Source organism: Anser brachyrhynchus (assembly GCF_964034855.1).
Source record: "Anser brachyrhynchus genome assembly, chromosome: 6".
Taxonomy (NCBI): domain Eukaryota; kingdom Metazoa; phylum Chordata; class Aves; order Anseriformes; family Anatidae; genus Anser; species Anser brachyrhynchus.
The window spans coordinates 14800807-14823253 of record NC_137700.1 but is presented as its reverse complement, the minus strand read 5'-3'; the positions used below and the strand labels follow the sequence as shown (position 1 = coordinate 14823253).

General features: G+C 44.8%; 1 protein-coding gene and 1 long non-coding RNA gene across 8 annotated transcripts in view; one reads left to right on the top strand and one right to left on the bottom strand.

The window, feature by feature from the left end:
- GRID1 (glutamate ionotropic receptor delta type subunit 1) overlaps positions 1-22447 on the bottom strand; it is a 576662-nt gene that overhangs the window by 530337 nt on the left and 23878 nt on the right. For 2 of the 7 annotated variants that reach the window (XM_080597921.1, XM_080597926.1), the window contains exons 1-2: positions 6274-6690; positions 4343-4498 (exon numbers count right to left, since the gene is read on the bottom strand). In XM_080597921.1, the coding sequence (XP_080454047.1) occupies positions 4343-4498; positions 6274-6352 (235 nt within the window). In that variant the 5' untranslated portion in view covers positions 6353-6690. Of the gene's footprint in view, positions 1-4342; positions 4499-6273; positions 6694-22447 lie in introns of those variants that run through there. The other 5 variants (XM_080597924.1, XM_080597925.1, XM_080597922.1 and 2 more) reach the window with 4 other exon arrangements.
- Positions 6718-7861, top strand: LOC308197458. The gene is made up of 2 exons (XR_013952943.1): positions 6718-6968; positions 7110-7861. It is a non-coding gene; the product is annotated as an uncharacterized lncRNA (long non-coding RNA).

Genomic DNA, 22447 nt, shown 5'->3' with positions numbered 1-22447 from the left:
CAAATAAATGCAAGAATAGCAAGGGAACCAACAAGCCCCATTCTTCAGTTGTCTCGTTCACCTTACTTATCCCCACTCTGATCAGCTTATGCCTTCTCAACAAATAGAACTGTTAGAAAGCAACTGTGGTAGTAACTTGAAATATATGTGCTGAGCCAAGATAGTTCAAGAACTCTGCCAAGCACATATCATTCCTGAGTCCTATACACTATGATAAGAGATCAGATTCACTCAATGGTGTACAAGAGACATCCAAAAATTCTGCAACTCTGAGTTGCTCTGAAACCCCAGCAGCATACATGGGATTGACAATAAACCCATTTATGGAACACCATTCTTGCTCTCAAATCACATTCTGATTTTCCAAATTTGTTCTGGTTTCCAGAGCTGACAGCTTTTTAACATCAACAAGCATACATACAAGGCTGCTCAAATTAGAAACAATTCATTTGAAATTGCTATGCAGAGAGAACAGCAAGTTTCAGCTCCAGGAAAGCTCCATAGATGTATAAGCATCATTCACTGAGAAACAGGGTTTTAAACAGTTTCTGAATTACTATTTCCCTTGGATCTCCTTCTCCAAAGAGCACTAAGAAAGTTAAGTACTAGCTTTCCTGTGCCCCAGTTTTGACCTACTGCTGACTATTCCCCCTTCAAAAGTGACATCTTAAAAGCTTACACATTAGGCTTGTTTGGTTTTTAGTTTAAACATACCATCACGTTTTCAAGCCCAGCTGGAAACTTGTTTGCCACCCATATGTCACATGCAAAGTCACTTTTCAACACCAATGGCAGGCTCAAAAATCCCAATTTGAACCAAAAGCTCTGAAGTGTTTCTCATACCTTTGAGCTCATTTGAATGCTTGAATCACAAAAAGGTTACCACACTACTAGGTTAAATACACACCACACGCAAACAAGCACTTACTACTTCCCTTCCCATCATTGGAAACTGAGCACATAGCTCCTTCGGAAGCTATAATTTAAGATCATGTTTGTGATTTCGGCTGATTTCCTTAAAATTGTATGAAAAGAACAATGATTCCCCATGTATATTTTCTCTTGTGACAGCCAGTGAAAAAAAAAAAAACAATTTATCCCTCCAGTAATTGCCATATGCATAAAAGCAATATAAGACAAAATGCAACAACTGCTCGTAAGCACAAACAGACAACAAAGTCCAATTTTGTGCATACACCAGAGTCTGTTTGTTCTTTACTGTTACGTCCCTTGCCTCTGGAATTCCTTCCATACACTTGCCACACTCTGCTATAAAACATGAGTTTGATGGGGCCAAAATAATCTTTTTACCTATCAGCACAACTGGATTTTTTTTCTGCAATGTATGGTGAAATAGAAGACAAAAATGGAACACGATTACAATTTTTGCTAATTACTATTCTCTGGTACCCTACGCAACCATTATTATCATGAGCGCCCACCAAGTCTTTGAAGAAAAAGGGTCTCTGATTTTATTTCCCTACTGCAGTCAACAGAATAGTGCCCTCCTCTCTCTACAGCAAAGTCCCTAGAGCCCTTATATTCAAAATCCTACAACATTTCACTGCACCTTCCATCACCGAAAACTATTCCATTTACAAAAGGCAAATTAATTTCTGTTTGGCCTTCAGTTCCGCAAGTGCACGGCTCCTACTGAGAAAACCCAACAGGTACTGCTTTTCCATGCTTCCTACCCATGCAGAAATTCTCCAATTGCACAAGGAAAGTCAAGTCAAACACATGCTAATAACCATCACCATCCATAACTAAAGCCTTATTACTGTGTAATAGACCTTGTTACATGGAAAAATGACTTTCCGTAATTTCACCAGCACAGTATCATTGAAACGAAGGTCCTTGACTTGCAGCGCTCATTAAAAAAGGGCTTAAGGAATAATTCACACTGTCCTTTCATAAAATTGTGTAAAAGATGATTCAAATAAAAACAATATTTGTGGTTTGATTGATTGTGTGCACTATTCTGGCAGTAGCGTCACAGCAGTCTATTTTTATTTCTAGTTTGTTTTTTACTATAAGAAGTTCCATCGCTATGAAACTAATGCTTGCAACATTGATTTCCATGGCACTGCTTAGAAAGACCGCAGAAGAATAATGTGGATGTCAGAGCATTTTATGTAGCAGCAGCAACATTCTGCAAGCAGTGTGGGCAGAGGATTTGCTCCAGGATATTTCGACTGCTCTCTGCAATATTCTACCAAAATGAGCAGGGCACCGGTACAGTGAGATACAATGAGATTCTGAATAGTCAGAATGACACCAAGCAACACTCGGCAGAGCGACTCTGCACGGTAAGAATAGCCCAGCAACTCCTGTGTCCCATGTATCATTCTGTCAGCATGTTGTATAACGGTTTCAAAAGTAGGAAATTAAATCTTAAAGAGAGAGAGAGAGAGAAAGAGAGAGAGAAACACAGAGAGAGAAAGAGACCAGACCTGAACTGACAAAGCAAGCTAGGAAATTGAGCAAAGGCTGACACTCTTCTCTTAGCTCTCCCACAGCCCACAGTGGCAAGGTTTTTACTCGCAGATAGGATCATTCCGTAGCCCTCCCAAAAGAAGACACCTTGATATGCCTTAATGAAGTAGTGACGGAGGACAATTTCTCTTTGGAACTGTGAGCATTCATCAATCACTTCCTGAATTCTCCAGCATGTGACCACATCATCAAAGAGCAATTCTAAATGCAACAGACACGTGAGCCCTGAAAGAGCATCTTGGAAAGGGTAGGAGGAAACATCTTTACTTACATATATTCAGGTAGCACAAATACTCTGTATCAAATAGATTAAAAAGCTGACCAGAATCCTTTCTGTGGCTTCAGCACAGATTTCAACACAGATTTTCTGCTTTGAAGGTAGTCTTCTTAAATGCAATATTCAAGAATAGCAAAACAGAGCAACAGCAACAACAACAAAATCCTACGAGATCAGGAAGAATCCTCCAGTTGATTGTTCCCTCCTGCTCAACAAAACTGAGCAAAGGGACTCTGTCCATGAGAATGTCAGCTCAGATCCCAGGGCACTCAGAATAGTTTTATAAAGTTTTGCTTCTGAGAAGAGACATTGTTGAAAGCAATTGTTCAGCCAACCAACTGCTGTCACTTTCATGAATTTGAATAAGCTCCAATACGGGACACTGAGCTTTTGCACGTGTAGGAAGATGAAATTGTTCTGAGTTAATCTTTGCCAATAAATCAACCCCGCCATTATTTAGAGATTTTTCTTTTCCTCTGGTGTGTGACTGTGTGGGTGGGGTTTTGTTTTAAAGCCCCCTTCTTTCATTTTCATAAAGCTTGTTTTTCATACCTCCTTGCAAAGCTTTCAGAGCACTAGGAGGAATCTCATTGTTAATGGGATCAGGCCCATGAAAAGGTAAATATTGCTGTTTCTCCTGAATGTGCATATTAACTAGCACCTAACCGGGGGAAAGAATATAGCAGAAGAATTTGTTTGGAGTTCATGAAAATTAACATTTGGTGTAATTTTGTATCCATAATTTGCATGTACACAACTTACATATAAATACATATGGATTAATGCAAATTTTCATAAGGGAAACATTCACTCTGTGCTCTGCAAAAGTAAGGGCAAGGCTGGCGATGAATCATTTTTTTAAATATTCTAGTCTGGGTTTATAAATAGCTCTCTGTTTCTAGAATAATTACTACTGAAAAACGCAGCTTCTGAAATAACATAGGCCATAATTAACCTTGGCTTCATCAAATCACAAATAATATATTTTTCAAGTCTTATTTGTAAAGGCAAGCTGATTAATTTAAATGTTTCCCTTTGGAGGAGGAGAGAAAAAAAAAAATCTAATCGAAATGATTTACCTACGTTGCTACTTGTCAGATCTTGTAAACTCTGGCAGGTTTTCAGCCGGCAGCTTGGCTACCCCGGCCCCCCCTCGCCCCCCGGCGGGGAGCTCCTCTCTGGGGAAGCGCCGGCCTCTGCTTCCCCGGGGAGGGAGACCCCGCCGCCGTCCCCCCGGCCCCTCGGGAGCCCCCCGCCGGGCCGAGCCCTCCTCTGCCCGGCCCTGCCCGGCTTTTGTCCCTCGGCTACGGAGGGCAGGGGCTCTTGCGGGCTCGGAAGCGACACGGAGCCCCCGGCCCCGCCGGATCCCCCGCGGCTGCCCCCCCCCAGCCCGGCTGCCACGGCACGGCACGGCGCCGCAGCACCGCGCCATCCCTCCCGTTTCCTTGTAAGACAGCGCCGACCCCCGACGGAAGAAAAGTTTCCAGGCGAGCGCCAGGAGCGGGCCGGGGCTGCCGGCGGCGCCGAGACTCGCTCCCCGCGCACGGGCGGGTGCCGCCCGGGGCTCACCTTCCTGCACCGCATGGAAGGGGTTGTTGGCCTCGATGAGCTTGATGGAGTAGGTGATCTTCTCGCTCTGGAGGATGTCGTCATTGAGGTTCAGATCCGACACCGCCTGCTTGAACACCTCGTCGTCCTTGGCAGCATTGCCTTCAAAAATGGCACCTGCGGGGAGGAAGGAGGCAGAGGCGGTGAGGGCGCTGCCCGCCGCCCCGGAGCCCCCCGTCGGGCCGGGCAGGGGCTCGGGACCCGCACCGCCGGCAGGGGGGCGGCCCTGGGATTGAGACCAACTTTCTGCCCCCCGCCTGCTGCCTGCGGGCAGCGCTGGTATTCAGAGGGTCGCGCCCACGCGAAGGCGAAGACGGGCTTTGCGTCCCGTAACCTGCAAGCTGCCATTTGGCCGTCCTGCCTGTGCAGTTAGCGCGGAAGCAGCTGGCGATGGGCGTTATGTAAGATGCCCCGTCTGCCGAGCGGCTGTGTGCACGCACCGGCCCCGCCGCCCTGCCCTGCGGAGCCCTGGCAGACCCGCGGGGCTGGCAGCGGGAGCAAAACGCGCTGTCCCCGGCTGGGGCAGCGCTGCTGATTCACGCCCTGCGTGCCCTGGCCGCTGAAGTTTGCGCGGGGGGGAAGCTGCGGTGACACCGTGCCCCGCGGGAGAAGCAGGGCCGAGGCGCGGAGCCGCGGGGACCCCCTCTGCCCGGACTCGGCGCTTCCCCGGCGCTCTTCCCAACCCCGGGGGGGCGCCCCGGGGCCGGAGTCCCCCGGCTGCGGCCGGGGCTGCCCCTTGCTGCCTAATGGCTCCGCAATGCCGTCTGCTTGGGCTGCGCCCCCGGGCTCCCGAGGCGAGAGGCGCAGACCGGAGCCTCCTCCGCCGGCCCCGGGGCCGCTGCCCGCCGGTAACGGCCTTACGGGGCCGCTCCCAGTCGCCCCTTCCCCGCCCCGGGACTCCCCGCCCGTCCTCGCGGAGCATCCCTCGCCAGGACCGCTCCCGGCCCGGCCCCCTCCTCCTTTCTTCCTTTTTTTTTTTTTTTTTTTTTTTAATTCTCCCACCCTCCCTAAAGGGCTGGTGGAATGACGGCTTTTCCTTCCCCGGCCGTTCTCCCGTCTCCTCCTCTATCACAGTCTTCCACAAGTGATGCTCTCCCCCCTCTCCGCCCCTAACCAGCCTCATCTCCTTCCTGCCGGTACCTTTCAACGCCAGCCAAAAGGTGACTGCAGAGCCTCGCCTCTGCTTGCCAGCCTTCCCGCGGACATTACCGTGCCTCGCTCCCAGAAGCCATAAAAGTTCACAGCAGCCTTTCCTTCGCCTCTTCTTCACCCCTCTCTCTTCCTCCCACCGCCGATCCAGCCTTCCTGCTGCCCGGGGGTTTTAAGGAGCTCTTCTTCAGACCCCAACAGTTGCACGCACAGACACAGACACGCACGGAGCCGCTGCAAACCTCGCCTCTAACCCTTTCCCAGCCAAGTTCTCCCCCCGCATTCCGGCTCGGCTGACACCTGCTATGACAGGGGATGCGAGCCGAGGGATCATCTCCCCGAAAGTTTTCCCTGCGAGCACGTTCAGACGATGCCTTCCTCCTGCCCGCTTTTGGGGCCGGCTGGCTGTTTTCGGCGGCGGGGTTGCGGCGGGGGAGCGGAAAGCCTTCCCCACGCAAACAGGTCCGGGCACGGGGCTCTCCGGCCACATGGGAGACCGCAGCGGCGGCCCCGGCGGTCCCCGCCCCGCAGCCCGGCCCGGCCCGGCCCGGCACAGCCCGCATTTCGCCCCTAACTTTGCAATCGGGGGGATTCGGCTGCCTTTCCCCCCTCCCTCCTCCGGTCTCTCCGCGGAGTTGGGCTCAGCCGCTGCCCGTCGCGTTCCGGCGGTGGAACGAGGCGATGCCTCCGTTTATTTATGTGCCGCGTCCCTCTTTTCCCACCGCCTGCGCTCCCTCTCTTACCGATGTGGATGATGGAGTCCGCCCGCACCGAAACGCACTGAAATATCCAGGGGAAAAGCCAGAGCATCAACACTTCCATTTCCAGCCTCTCGCACAGCACATCAGCCCGGGTTTGGTGGCGAGGCAGACGGGGGAAAAGAAGAGAAAACGAGCAAGGGCAGGTGGAGCGAGGCGGCGGGGGGGAAGATGCCCCGACACCCCCCTAGGAAAAAAAAAAAAAATCCCAAATTCCCACGGAGGATTTTCCAAGACCGAGGAAAACGGGTGATGGGGAAAGAGGAGGGAAGAAAGAAAAAAAAAAAAAAAACGGGGGCCAAAAAAACGCACGGCGGTAGATCCGGGGTTGGCAGGCGGCGCGCCGGAGCCTCCAGCGCTCGGTGTGTGTGTGCCGGGGCGCCGGCAGCCCGCGAACTGCGGAGCGCCCCCCCCGCCGCCGCCGCCGCCGCCCGCCCCCCGCGCCACGTGACTGCGGAGCTCGGGGCCGCCGGGGCACGGCAAAGCGGCGGCGGCGGGCAGCGGGCACCGGGCGGCTCCGGGGGGAGCCGGGGCCGGGGAAGGGCCGCGCTGCGCCCGCCCCGGTGGCGGTGCTCCCGGCGCACGGAGGAGAGGAGGGGGCGAGGCGGTCCCGCGGGGCCGCCGCCCGGAGGATGCCCGGCGCCCTGCCCCGGTGCCGGTGCCGCTGTGACACCCCGCAGGTAAGGGCACGGGGCCGCCCCCGCTGCCGCTCGCCCGACTTGGCAACCTGCAGCCAGGTGGGAGCGGGGGGCTGCCCCCTGCGCTGGGGGCTGGGGGCGCGGGGGCGCAGCAAACCCGCTTCTTGTTTTGTTTTGTTCCAGCTTTCAGTGAAATCTAATTCAGAAATTGGACATGCTCGGGCTCAGAAGACTAATTCATCCCCTAAAACAAACGCATCAGTGATTGCAGGCACCCAAACGTGACGAGCGTCTCAATACGCCGCGGAGCCAGAGAAAACAAATTCATTCAGGAGCCCGAAACGTAATTAAAACTACTGCCAAGAAAACGAGGCGAGGGCAGGATGGCACCGAGATCAGCGAGCGGCTGCGGGCGGCGGCACGGCGCGCTGTAGCGGCGCGGACAGCCGGCCAGCGGCAGCGCGGGGACGCCGCCAGGCAGAGCGGGCCCCGCAGGACCCCGCCGCCTCGCAGCCCCGAGCCCGCTGCTAAGGCGCTGCCCCCGATCCCCGCTCCCAGATCCCCGATCCCCCCGCAGCTGCGGCGCGCTCCTGCCACCGGCAGCCGGCTCCGCGCTCCGGCCCCGGGGTGAGTTCCCTGCGGGCAGGATCGCCGCGCTCAGCCCTGCCTAACCCAGGCGCGGTGCGGCAAAAGCGCTTCGTGCTCAGGGGCAGCAGCTTCGGAGGAGCTGCACCGCCGCCGGGGGGGCGTACAGGGGGAGCGGGGTGCGAGGAGGAGGCTGCAGTGGCGGTGATGCCAACACGGATCCTTGTTGATCCTCATGCGTCAACAGGCTCCCGTTCGGGGGTAGTCGCCGGCACGGCTTTTGAACAGGGAAAAGTGGGGAGTAAATGTACAAGGAGACACACTTTTTAAAAATAAATCACTCGTTAACTACTCTTACTTACAGTCCTTGTCTTAAATATGCAGTTGCACACCGATCAATGCAGCATGATTAAATACCGTATGCCATATTTCATGTAATAAAAACACTTAATCCAGGTAATTGGCTTCTGAGACAAAGATCAATAGAAATGTTCCTTATTTGACTACGTTAGCAAGTCAAAATTAATTCTAATTTACATTTGCTTCGAATCAATATGCACTTAGTGACTTACACAGGCTCTTTAAAAAGTTAAACACCTGTATTGACCACCGTCATATATATGTCAGTAACAAGTACATGTGTGGGAATTACGTGGGGCAGAGGCAACGTGTTGCCACACAGCCAATCTCTGATTTCCACAGAGGAAAGGAGGCTAAATTTATGTGTGTTTGAAAAGTGCATTGGGATCCTGGCCAGGAACCTGCAGAAACACACAGCTATTAACCCTGCAATTTATATAGGCATCCAAATCCCAGCCAGTTATACTCCAAGCACTTGGGAGCAGGCTTGCCTCTTCAGTTTGCACAGTGAGGCCTTGACCCCAGCTGGAAGTCCTCTGGCTGCTATTTTAATAATATAATATATTAAAAGTCCAAAATGCAGCGAATTAGACAAGTTAAAGAATTTCCTGAGAAATCCATGAGCAAATACCCTGCATACAGACAAGGACGCAGGCCCAGGAGGCCTTCCTCCTGGAGGAGGAAAAAGGTCAGGAGCCCAAACAACTATAAAATAGATCAGTAGAAAAAAGCTCCCCAAAAAGGGCAGGGGGGCTAGTTGTCACAGCCAAAGGACAAGAAACAAGGAAAAAGCCCAGAGGAAACCTCAAATGCCATAAAAACTTATTTGTAACATGCAAAGCACAATGAGATTTGTCTGCACCAGAGCGGAAGCAGAACTGGAGGTCACCTTGACCCCAAATACAGAGCTGCACAGAGCTACCCCCACTCCACCTTTGCTTTTCTTTGCTCGGTTTAGTTGAATGAAGAGAAGTGCTAAAGTAGGAAAGCAAAACAAGCCATGATCCACAGTGATATCTTTCAGCATTGATAAATTCCTTAGTGGCTGCAGCTGTCCATCAGAGGGCTGGATCAAGGCCTCCAAACCTCTGGGAGCAAAGCTAGCCATTGAAAGGAGAGCAGGAATCTGTAAGAACGGAGCCACCAGGCCCAGCAGCAGAACAGCAATTTCAGCAGCATCTCTGCAAGATGGAGAGCTGTAGCATCAACACCGATGCATCTTGCTTCAAGCCTGATTTAAGTCAGGCCTTTGAAACTATTGCCACACAGATTTATTTTTTTTAAATTGGCTTAGATTAGATTTTTCATAACACTTACTCCTTCCCCTTTAGATTCCCTCCTTATAAAAAAAGGGATCCAGGTTGAACTTCTAAGCCTGATAAAAACGTGAGTGTTCATTTCAGTTCTGCCATCCACCGCTCGCAGTGGGCAGAGCACCATTTTGCGGTGGGTGCGCATTGTTCAGACAGTAGTCAGCACTAACAGACTAATCCATTTGCCAGCATTTTGCATATTAAGAACGTTACAAGTTGCCACGATATTCCATCATCGTTGTGTAGGGGACAACTCCATGCACATTACTACATAAAGTACCACTGGATTTACAGCACCCATGGAAGAAAGGCCTCTCGTTAGAAATATGCAAGGTAAATAGCCAACTCAAGTAACAGTCACTATTCAAAGTTCAACTCCTTGGCAACAGATGCAATTCTATGCACATCTCTAACAGCTCTATTACCTTTGCAAACCACTGTGGTGATTTTAAGCTAACCTATCATGAGATATCTCTGTGCTTATTTCTGTTGTCAGAACGAGCATGGAATGAAACCCGCACCGACTGGTTTTTGCTACCAGGAGAGAACGGCTTGAATACAACTCTGAAAACTACACTGCAATTAGAAATGTAGAATACCCCAGACAGGTGAACTGAAAGGCTTGTGCAGTGCCACGCTCTGAGCCCAGCACTTGGGGCTCTGTCCCTCTCTGCTGCCACAGCAAGCGCAAGGCATACTGTGAACATCACCAGAACTATGGCTGCAGGGAACGCCTGGGTCTGGAAAGCCCCTGATGTTTACTGCACACATACAACAGCACGCACAAAGCTGCTTCCTAAGCGAGAGCTCTGCAAGACCAGAACATTGAGACTTTTACTGCACTGTAGCCTATGATCAGAATAAATGGAGTGCCTTTAAGATTCAGCATTTCTTCTGCCTTTTTCTAACTTCCTTCCATTTGCTATAGGCATTTGCTGAGGCTTCCCCACGTAAAAATCAGAACAACGTTAAGTGCTTAAAACAGGGTGAGAAGCATTGGAGGGAAATTATGGATGTTGCCTGGGAAGGGGAAAAACAGAATAAAGACTGACAGTGTGGGTAGCCTAGACAGGGGAAATAATCTGCTCCAAAGCTATCCCCAGAGTTTTCTCAAGAATCTTTTAACTCTAGCAGGGGGAGGGAAGGGTGCTGGCTGGGATGGGGGCATAGATTCTCCAATCCCCCTGACAGCACAGATCCATAATGGCCTGTGCATTTACACCTAGCTAAGGTAAAAGCTGGATATATGGGCTATGCAGGTGCATGTGGCAATGATTATTATTCCCTCTGAAAGTGAATAGAACTCCTCTATCACTCATAGAGGCATGAAGATGCAGTAAGTTTCTCCAGGTGTTAGCTGCTCAGTCTAGGGGTTGTAAGCATTAAAACAAACAAACAAAAAGATTCTATACACAACATTGTAACAGTCTCCCTCTTTTACCAATACACAAGAGAAGGTCTATAGTAACAGAAAATATATAGATATATTCATTGCACCTTTTCTAAAGAAATTCAATAGCTCTCCTTCTCTTTGGAAACAATAATGAAAAAAAATTATAAGTTTAGGAATTCTTGTATTTAAAGCCACATTGTCATTCTCCTGTGGTGACAGCCCAAGATTTCAGTTGTTTTATTGAAAATTCCTCTAGCTTACTGAAACCTTTGTTCCTTTCATGGTTAATAGCACAGCATGATAACCTTCCAGGAGTAATGGACCTGAGCAAGAAGAGGTTACTGAACTACAGAGTTCCTTGCAGGTGTGCTGGTTTGGTTGGGATGGCATTAATGTTCTTCATAGTAGCTCACATGGTGCAAGTGTTTGGGATTTGTGACGAATATGTGCTGATAATCCCCCCATGTTTTAGTTGCTGCAGGAGAGTGCTTACAGAGTCAAGAAGTTGGCTTCTCATGCTGTGCAGGCAGCAAGGAAGCTGGGAGGTGCCAGAGCCAGGACAGCTGACCCCACTGACCAACAGTGCTCCACACCATGCAACCTCACGGCCAGCAGTGAAAGGGGGGAGGCAGCTGGTGGCACTGACAGTTGGCTGGTGGTGAGCAAGTGCCTTCTGCATCACTTGTTGTTCTCTGGGGCTGTGTTTTTATTTTGGCTATGGTTTTTATTTCTTTGTTTTCTTCTTTCTTATTAAACTGTCTTTATCTCAACCCACAAACGTTCTAACTTCTCCCTTCTAATTCTCTTCCCTCCATCTTGCTGGGGCGAAGTGAGCGAGCCGCTGGGTGGTACATAGCTGCCCACTGGGGTTAAACCACAACAGCAGGACTGTTGCTGTTCTTGGTTGATTTGTTGTGTGCCTACAAACAATCTGAAACTGTGCAACAGTCAACATGTTATTTGGACTGATGTGCCTTTTAAGATACCATAAAGAAGGCAAAGCACTATTCATCTCAAATATTTGCCTGATTTAGTTCAGCAGAGTACACACAGCCTATATTTGATTTAATTCATACTTATGTTTGCTTAATTCCATTATTCAATATCTGATGCATCATGATAAGATTCATATTTACTTCCCCACTCCTCTCTTCCATTTGGGCCTTTTCATGCCTTGTTTTTCTTTAGCAGGCTTTTTCTTCACAATAGACATGGGCCTGTACAGGCTTTTGCAACCTCCCACATTTTCCTAGTTGTATAAATACACTCTTATTTTAGTCCAAGGCAGGCTGTATCAGTGTTGGTAAGTTTAATCTCTGTCTTGGCATTTCTATTTAATAAACACTGATTTGGAAGAAACTCAAAAGGAACCTGTTTATTCACAACATCTTACTACCACCACAAGGTGTTTTGTAGAGAGCTCTAAAACACAGGCGGCCAAAGAATCCTCTGTCATGACCACTAGGGATGCGAGTGTAACTCAGTTACAGGAAAAATCTTTTCTCCTTCATTGCTAAGCAACCCCCATGTCATTATATCCACTGGACACTGACTGGAAAGGGCTAAACTCTGTAAGCTGCTTTTCTGAGCACAGAATCTTTTTTCAAAAAAAATGGGAGTTTTGGAACAAAAAAGGTATGATTGCCACCTCTGTGTTACAGTACAAGTCCATAGAGATGCCAGCTCCTCGAGTAAAAAAAAGTATTAGCTATTCATAATTTAATAGTAGCCATATCAAAATAAATCTCCGAACTAACTTCACTGGCACCCATCTGAGAGGGAAAAACATTACAAATTTCTCCACCGAACAGATCCAACCATCTTTCCGCTCTTAGATATTAGGGCATACAGGAGAGCAGAAGTGATTCAGCATCCATTCTCCAAGTTGTTAAAAGTTATTCAAAACCATCTTGGGTGCCTCATGTTGAATTATCCACAGTGAACATAGAGTCCAATCTCACGAGTTGTTCAAGGAGCTGCCTTTCACAGATACCAAGGCCTTGCTAAAACAGCTGTCCTTCTGCCATCACAGCAGTCCAAAGAGATAGGAAAGTCCAAAAAGGAAAACCAAACATATTCTTGCTGCTTCTCACTTAACCCACCTAGACAGTAACAAAACCAGTAAAATAGATGCTGCTGCACGGTGAGGCAGATGGCCAGAAAAGACTGAACACATCTGAAAAGTTGTGCCCTCCAGCCAAGACGTGGTAACTGATCTTGTGTTTATTCCTACTTCATTGTAAACTCCACTGAGAAGTGTGTAAGCAGAAAGATTTTGCTACAAGCCAGGAACTTGAACACTACCCTTTGCTGCATCTCAGCCAAAGATGAAAGACCTGTTCAATTGCACTAACTCAATCCTTCGCCATCACTAAATACTGATGCAGTTTGTATGTGCAGAGTCCTTTAAAAGCTCCACAGTGAAAAGTACTGTAAGTGGAAAGTAATTTTACCTTTAAGAAAACCTGATCTTTCTCAACAGTCCAATCTAAAACATATTATATTTAATGACTGACTCACAATGGACCACTTCTTCCAGCTAGTAAGGTCTCTCTTTTGACTTGTGGCGCTATGTCATGGAGCGTTGGCAGAGGTTTTTTTTGTTGTTTTGTTTTGTTTTCCCAGCATGGCTTTGCAACATCTACTTTGCAGCTGTTTGTGCAAACAAGGGCATATTTGCCTTTTCAGTGACTCCATTAGCATTAATGGCAGCCACACACACAGAGAGGGGGAGAATAAATTCTCCTAGGGATGTGTTTTCTTCAGGAAAAGGTTGCCAGTCATGGAGTTCATAATTCATACTCATGTTTCTAGGAATGAATGGATGAAATGAAGGTTTTATAACAGAAACATCAGCTTGATTCTCACTGTATGCCTGACTTGAAAATTAATCTTAGCAAAGCATTCAATTATTGTACATCTCTCACTTGGGGTGGTGGGGGTGGAATTCAAACCAACCAGTATGCCAAACTGTGACCATATTTCTTGAATAGCATTTCTTACATTTCCTGCTCATTATTTTTTTTTTTTAAGGCAGTACAATCCAGCAGTTGGAGCAGAAGGGCCATGATTCCTGGGCTCCATTCCCACCAGAGTCACCGATTCATTTCATGACTAATTGAGTGGACTGTTGCATGAACATTGTATTCAGTTCTCAATTTAGGGGGGAACAAGAACATCAAGTTCCTTTCCTCAGTTACTGCACTTGGTCAGCTGTCCTACTTCTCTAGGAGGTGTAGAGGAGACACGGTAGGTTTATTTTTTGGCAGGTCAAATGGTTAATTTCAAGTAATTTCAAGTTTGTGAATCATCCACTAAGTACAAATATTTCTCATGTTTAAAATAATTTCAAACAGAAAATGCTTCATGTGGTCCTCAGGTCCAGACCATTCCATGTAGCTGAGTCTGGATGCAAATGTCCAATAACCAAGCTTCATTGCTGATCTGAATGACAGGACTTCAGCTCTCCAATTTTTTATTATTTTTTTAAGCCAGTATGAAACAGAGAAAAACAAACAAACAAAAAACTTATATTGAGGGAGATAGGAAAAGCTCTGGAGACAAGCCCAACCTGCACTACAACGGCACTCAGTGCTTTTAGTGTCTTTTTTTCATTGATTCCAGTTAGAAATGAACTTCAAATTATTATTCCACACATTTCTCACCTGACTCACCAGTTCTGAGAGACTGCATATAAAGACCCCAAAGTTTTTTTCTGGTCTTCTGACACGTCAAAGATATTGTGATAAAGAGTTTATGCAAAGGGCAGGGATGATGCAAAGTAGGCAGCACTTTGAGCATCCAGCACTCTGCAAGCCACAGTCCCTGCCACGGCACCCTTGGGAAATGTCACTGACCAGTGTTTTCTAAAGCTCCTAAGTTCATTGATATTTTCATAATATCTTTAAATACACTCTGTCTTACTTCTGATCTTAACAGTGCTGCGTTATACAACAATATATTATACTACGGCTGTGTACTATCCAGTTGAATGCAAGTCTCCAACTGAAATAGCTTTGTTTACTGCAGTGCTGTATTATCATACATGTCTATACCATGCAGCATTGATTTCTAAGCAATGGCATTGATTAGGAGTCTTATTTTAAAAATGCTGGCAGGATACAGCCTTTGGACCAAATTTGAATTACGTGCCCCAGCAACATCCCTTTCTTTATAGGGACTATATAATACTAGTAACAAGTAATGCTGCAGACTTCAACAACTATTGAGGATTTACACCAGTATGACTTCAGTAGTATGAGCTTTTAGCATTTTGCACTTACACAATATGCTTTAGAATTATTATTTTTAAATGCAAACCTTTTTTTCCTCCTCACTAGCTAAAAATAATGCTTTTATTTCCTAAGAGATAAGTTTATTAAATTGAATTTGACCTTTCAGAGCATACCTAGGTAGGGATTTTTGCTCCCTGGAAACACAGGCATGTTCTTCACATACTGTTCTGAGTCATGCAAGGCTCTACAAGCAAGTAAGCAAACCAATCTTGGAAGAGCGCTTTACATTAAACAAATTATACACAGGAGAACAAGAAAAATATATATATATATTCTAGGACCTAAATTTTAAATATCATACTTGTGGTAGAAAATCTTTACAACAGAATTGTTATGTTCTCAAGAAGTCCTCCAGATTTATCATGACCAGGTTCCCTGGGGTGCTGCTTGCTCCTTTCCAAAAATAACTTTTAAATACTTCCCCAATACTTCTGTGCTGCTTGTGCTTTTTCTCATACCCCCACTGGCTCCCAGGTTGGTAGAAATCTCCTAGTTATCTTACTGCTTTGCCAGCTGAATCCTAGTTTGCAAAGCAGGTTTGTTGCAGTAACACAGAAGGACCATACTTTCCCAGTTCTGGTTTCTTCCTGCTGGGAAGGCTGAGTGCACCAGTGCCTTCATCTGTGCTGATCTATCTGCTGATCCACAAAGCCTGTTACCCACGTAGCTAAACACACTCCTTTTTACACAGCAGGTGAAGAAAAAAATCAAGAATAGACAGTCCTTACCTTTCTTACTACAAACTCCTTCTTTCACTCCTGGTACTTAACAAGCACCAGGAATATATATCCTCAAGTACACAGCGACCTTTACATCACATGCTACAACAAAACGAGATTCTGTATCTAAGCCTCACCTCTTTACCTTTGGAGCATTACCTCTAAATTGTAATTAGTCACTTATGCTTTTGATGGACTTAGTGTTACAGACAAAGCATATTTCACTTTCCCCAGTGGTTCGTTCAGAGAGCTTGGACTCCACCACCTGACTCAGACATATTAAGTAAGGCAGGTTCCCCTGTCAAGGGGCAGATTTACAGTCAGGGTCCAAAGCAATCCAGCACAAACACTAATTGAAGATGCACCTATTATTCAATCACTCCACATAGTTCCTATATTTTACCAAGTAAAATGCATTTAGGAGAGATAGGAGACATAGCAGCATTTGCCACCCTTAAGTCCTGTTGCTTCGTCTAAGCTTATCTTTTCAACCTGCACTTGTGGATTTCTTCTTAGTTAAGGGCCAACCAGGCCTAAGAAATGAGTCAAAGCCAAGGCTGTTTCTTTTGAAAGCTCAGAAGTTTTTCTGTGCTACAAACTAGCTTCCGAACACCTCCGCATTATGCACATAAAATAAGTCTCTTAATAAATATGTTATAGACACCTTTTAGTGAACCTTCACCTGCCTCTAAATTCCACATTGAATAAAATTGCTACTATAGTAAAGAGCAGTTAGAACAGAACACATCCCTGCAAAACCATTCTTGTTGGTACATTATATCAATTCAGTTACATCCTTTCATCCATTTAAGAAAACAAACCTGACAAGCATACATAATTATTAACTGCAGTACTTGATTTAACAGACAGACTATTTTTCCCCTGCAACTGTTTTTCTTTTCAACCCAACATGCCCAAGACACCCAGTTTAACAAATTTTCGGTTATGTCTGATATGTTAGTAACACAGAACTTCCCTCTTACCTGTTCAAAATAAAAGTGAAGATGTACACATGGACCTTGCGTAATCTTCTGGGACTGGTAGCTTTGTATTATAACCTGAGCTCATTACTGTTTTCAGCAGAGGCTTTTCTGACCCTAGAAGTGGAAGCCCTCCAACAGTGACATCTTTCTGTCTCTTCCCCCACCCACACACATTCTCCACAGGATGAGAAACAAATCTATTCAGTCCTTCAGTGTCACAGATCATCATGATGATCCGGGGATGTACTCATATTTTATACATCTAGATCACTGCTAATAAAAATCACAAGATCACAAGCTTCCATTATGTGGATACATACTCTAGCTCTGCAGGCCAACTGCAGGGCCAGCTGCCACTAGCTGGAGAACGACTCTGGAAATTTGCCTAGCCATGTTAAAGAGCCTGTATGTGCCAGCCAGCACCCCTCCCTGCCCTGAGGTCAAGCTGTGCGTACGTGGCTCCTGCACGACCCCTGCCAACCAGGTGCACGGGGACAAATCCAAAGCTTCTCTCATGTTCAGTGGCAGTAGCTTGTCTGCTCAATTCCATCAGTAGTTGCCATCGTATTTTATTGTGCTTTGGCCAACACAGCCCAAGAGGATGTGTTTTAAAATGCAATGAATGATTTCTTATATTTAGACTTGTAAATGTTGGGGCAGAAGTTCTCTCTATCTGCAGTTAGAAGGGAATCGTGATTTTCCTTGCACAGGGTAAGAACACCTCTCTATTGATGAAGGTGGCACCACACCAGCTCAAACGATTTTCCATTAACACAAAAATCAAACTTTCAATTGCTTATAGAAGGAAAAGCAATCCAGGATACTGTCTGATACTACAGGGGACTCTTGAACACTGATGAAGGAACAAATCCAAGAGGCAAGTGAATTTCTCATGTGTTGGTTCCAGTAACCTTGAGCTCATGACTCTCGTTGCAGCATAGTGGAATTAATCTGTTCTGAATATGTATGGATTTCATCTTAAGGCTGAACAAGAAAGAAAAAAAAAACAGTGGTGCTAAGATACTTCACTATACAGCTTTACTAAACTAATTAAAAATGGAATAATGCAATGAACAAAATTGAGTGAGCAGTTACAATTAAATCAATAGGTTCAAAGGATCAGATCACTAAATTAATACAGCTAAGGATAACCAAAACAGCTCACAAAAAGAACGAGCTTTCTTCTTCACAGGAAAAAGAATGTACTGCTTCCGATTAATGCTACACAAAGAGGATTTAAAGGAAGTACCAGCTCCCTTCCCCAATAAGGCACCAGGCAGCACTAGCTTGTATGTGCATAAACCACGCTGGTATACTGTTTCAGACTTCAAGGGACAATAAAATACAGGTGAGGAAGCCAAGCCAAGCAGCCAGCAGCCAGCCTGACCTCAGACCAAGCCAAGAGAAGTATCCTAATGCCAGAAGTGGAATTCCCTGGTTTTCAACTGATAAACTCAACTTTCTGAGCTCCACAGCAACATCATTTTACTTCCCATTTAAAGCTTCATTTTTTATCACATACTATTGCATTGTGTTTATTATTTTTTTTAAGTGACCAAAGGATGACCTTTAACAGCATCTTTTCAGCTTTGCTACCTAGTTCTCAAAATCTACTAATTCACTCAAGTGTTTATGTTTACTATTGCAGATTTTTTGAGGTGGCCTGTCCATCCACCCACTAATGCAACACGTAGTTATACAAGACAGAATTTGTTTACAACTGTAGCAAGACTGTTTTATAAACTTACAGTGTAGCCTTCCCTCAGCAGGATTATTCATTTTGCCTCTTTTCTCTATCTGCATGTCTATCAATGTGGAACTTGTTTTCTTTTATTTTTTCAAGAAGAGGTAGGAAAATTACTGAAACACACACATGCATACCGCAATCAGGCAACTCCTCTCCACTCATTACAGAACTAGGCAGAAAAGTAAGACTACGAGGCCTCCCTTTAGATTAAAGAAGTAAAGGTTAAAATCTCAGTTTTCTATGCCTTATCTCTAGCTCACACAGTGGCCAGAAAGTCTTGGCTAGTTTGAAATGCATGAGGCCTTTTTCCAAGCTGACTTCTTAGGACCTCTCCAGTCCTTTTTCATTTCCCTACCAGTGAAAAGTTTATTGGGAATACTCTCATAAACAAGCACAGCAGAGTCTAGTACCGACAGTAACGCATATGTTAGAACAGAATCCAGGCTCTGATATCTTGCTTCTCTAATATAAACAACAGGAGCATAAAACTAATTCCTTGCTTATGATTTAATGATCACCCTCATAGACAATGGCAACAGACTGGTATTCCAGGGGGCACACGATGACTGCGCAGGTATGGAGTTTGTGGGTTTGTCCCAACCCTCCCAAGGATAGCTCGAAGCCCAGGCTTTAGACTCGCTTTCCTCCCAGCAGCACTCTGGCTGGATAACAGTTGCATTAATGCAGCCCTCCTCCACAGCCACAGCCAACCCCAGCCCCAAGGAGGAATCCAGAAAAGCCAACGCAGCTCTCGGGGCCAGCATGTTGCAGCAGAGGGGCTGCACCAAGAAAACTGTAGTGGAAGCTCAAGTTCTACCCTAAATATCCTTTCACAGCCACAGGTCCAAATCCCAGTTCTGTAATCATTCTATATGTATTTTGACTAATAGACAAATAGCTATTAATGAGACTATTATTAGACTAGTGGTTTCATTACTCGTTAAGACAAAGAGGCAGTTTTATCCCTTTCATGACATTATCTGCTGACAAACAGTGCAAAACAATTCACAAAAGAACAAAGCTTCTCTTTGTATGTTTGCAATAATTTTTTTCCTTGTAAAAATGAGTATTTTCTCAAATAAAAGTATAGCAGCATCTATAATAAAGTGTCTACTTCCCATATGTAAAACTGGGCATATAAACCCTGGAATGCCACAAGCCAAACTAAGTGCTGGGAGGCACCATCTTCTTTCTTGAAAGCTGAGGAAGTCCCAGATGAACTGTTACCTTTGGAAAGATGAATCTTTGCCAAGGAATCACTGGAACTGCTGATGCAAATCCAAAACTACTACATGGATATAGCCTCAATGAGGCCTTAATCAAGCTGACAGGAGATGTGCCAAATAATAGGAGTTCTTTTCTCTTTGATACCTTCTCTGTTCCAAAGCACAATTTTGATTTGTCGACCTATTTTCTTCTAACAGGATGGTCTAGCTCATTACTTCTTACGTGACTAAAAGCAGTTCATTGCTTTCCTTTCACAAACAACAACAAAGAAACAATAAATAACCTTAAGGGAATTATGTGAGAAAAGGTAAAGTAACTTCACAACAGAAAGAGTCTCATAATGACAGCACACAGAATAATAGTCTTAAAGAAGCATAATAAAAAGTAAGGTTTATATATAAGGATATATATATATATCCTTCATATATATAAACATCCTTTTAGATAGATTTTTCTACATTCCAAATGCTCCCATAACCATCTTTTGGCATTTCTCCTGCACAGCTGGTTACAGCATCCATAAGCCACCTCTGTCTACCTGGCATTATTATTATTTTAAAAGCAATTTCTTTCACCTCCTTTCAGCTCAGACTTACGTTATATCTAATTACCAGTTACCACCCTCCCTTCTAGAAAAAGAAAATCTGATTTCCAACTGTTTGAAATCCATCCTTATTGTTAACTACGACATAATCATAATGCCCGTATATGCACATCATAGGAATACGATTAGCAGAAGACCAAAAAAAGTGGGTGCCATTTGCATTTTTGGCATCTACATTCAAATGTTAACTCACAGATGAACACAACCTTACAATAATAACACCATGTATATTACAAAGAGTTTATCAGCAAGAGACAAAAAAGGTATTAGTTGCTTGCTTATGATTAATAAATGTAGTTAACAGAGAAAGAGTATTATTCTTGCTGGGTGCTCATTATGCATTTGATAATCTCTATTTATAGGACAATGAAACATGGGGTTTATAAAATGCCATCTGTTGGTTTCTTTTTAATGCATAGAATTTCTGACAGTTCAGGAGCTGCAGTTCAGCAGTGTTGATAAAGCTACAGCATGTAATACTAAAGCCTTTGGTTATGACAACTTGAGCCATTAAACATCAAGAAATAGATTGGATAGATATGCTGAAGAGTGTATCTTCTGTCTTCTGATTTTAATCTATTTAAAAAGCAATTTACACTTTCATGTAATTGATTTCAATCAGTCATTCAAATAGCATAACACACACAAAATCATATATTGCAATGATCCACAAATGTGATAGAAGTGATTTTGTTCTTTGATCTCTGCAGGAGAAGGTGTCTCATGAGAGAAGCTCACAGAGATCTAAAACTACTACAGGCAAAATGGCAACTACTCTTTTTTCCTCGAAAAAAAATAAAGAAAAATAAAACAGGCATCAAAAAGAAATCTTAAAGCACAGAATTAGAATCAGATCTATCTGCATTAAATTTGTCAATACCTAAAGGTTGCATTGTTCTTGCATATTAGCCATGAAATTAAAGCACTCATAATGAAGGTTAATATTGGAGTATATCAACAGTAATAAGTTTGACTATCATCGACTTCAACATCTAATTAAGTCACCAAATGGCCCAATATTCAGAGCTTAGTTTCCCTTTGAGCATAAGCTGCTGCTTTTAACGCAATTAATGAAATTGTGATTGATTTTTTTTGTGAAATGGGTCACTCTGTATTCATATCAGCATAAAGTTGGAGGGGGTTATATCGCTGGATAAAGGTCTAATTAGGACTATCGATCCCAACAGGAGCCACAAATACAGAGCTGTTCATAGGTCAAGCAAATACAGGAAGAAATATCTAAGCTCCATAAAAGACAATATATAAGTTGGCAGTTTCTTAGGGTTATCAACATATGATTTCTGTTTCCACATTCAGTTGCTGCCACCTTGAACAGTCTCTGCTGTTACCTCAAGTCTTCATTGTGCTTCTCTGTCACAGCCTGTCAGATAACTGGAAGTGTCAGCTCCCTGGGACAGGAACTGTCTTCTTTGCTATTTGTCTACAGCACAACAAAAAGCAGCCTGTCTTAACCAACAGGATTATAATGCCTCCCATCCCAGAACATGAGATTCGTTTCTCTCTTGGAGGTTAGATAAATATAAGATATTGTTGCATTTCTACCAAAAAATGAGGTAGCTGTTTGACTGTTCACAGGTCTCAGTGTTAAGACAGGTTGACATAAGTACTTCAGGTAAATTGGAAACTCTTGACAATAACTTTGTATTTGCTTTTTTTTTTTTTTTATACACAAAGAGCAGCTCATGCTACTTACAGCCTGGCCTCAGTCAGTCAAAGGAAGACCATCAAGCATCAAAAAAACACAGCATTTTCACGAAAGGGCACCCAACCAACCTCCAACGTCAATCTTTTGAGTGATGTACCCATAAAGCAACCATGTGTTCTCCTCTTTCTTAAAGATAGAGCTTACAGGAAAAACTGGAATTTAGACAGAAGATTAAGACTAAGTGCAAATGGATTGGGGCTTTGGTGGTGGATATGGAGAAGTTTCTATTTGTTCTTATAAATATTTGTCAAACATTGTTTTTGTAGCAAGCCACTGTCAGTGAGCTATTCTTACAAAACTCAGAGAGTCGTACACTAAGGGAAGCTAGGTTTAGCAGATCAGGCAATTCAGTAAACCACGTCGGAACAAACCACAGCAACCTCACTTAGCTTATGAAATGTGATGCAGTAACAAGAAGTGAATAACAGCAAGAAAAGCTGAGATCGGGAACTAAAATGCTTTCAGGTGGCACAAATAATTCTAAAATGAAAATTGAAAAACATTGCCTGTAATTTACTTAAATGTCACTACTTAAATTTTGTTCAAACTCATATAAATGAATGGTGGTT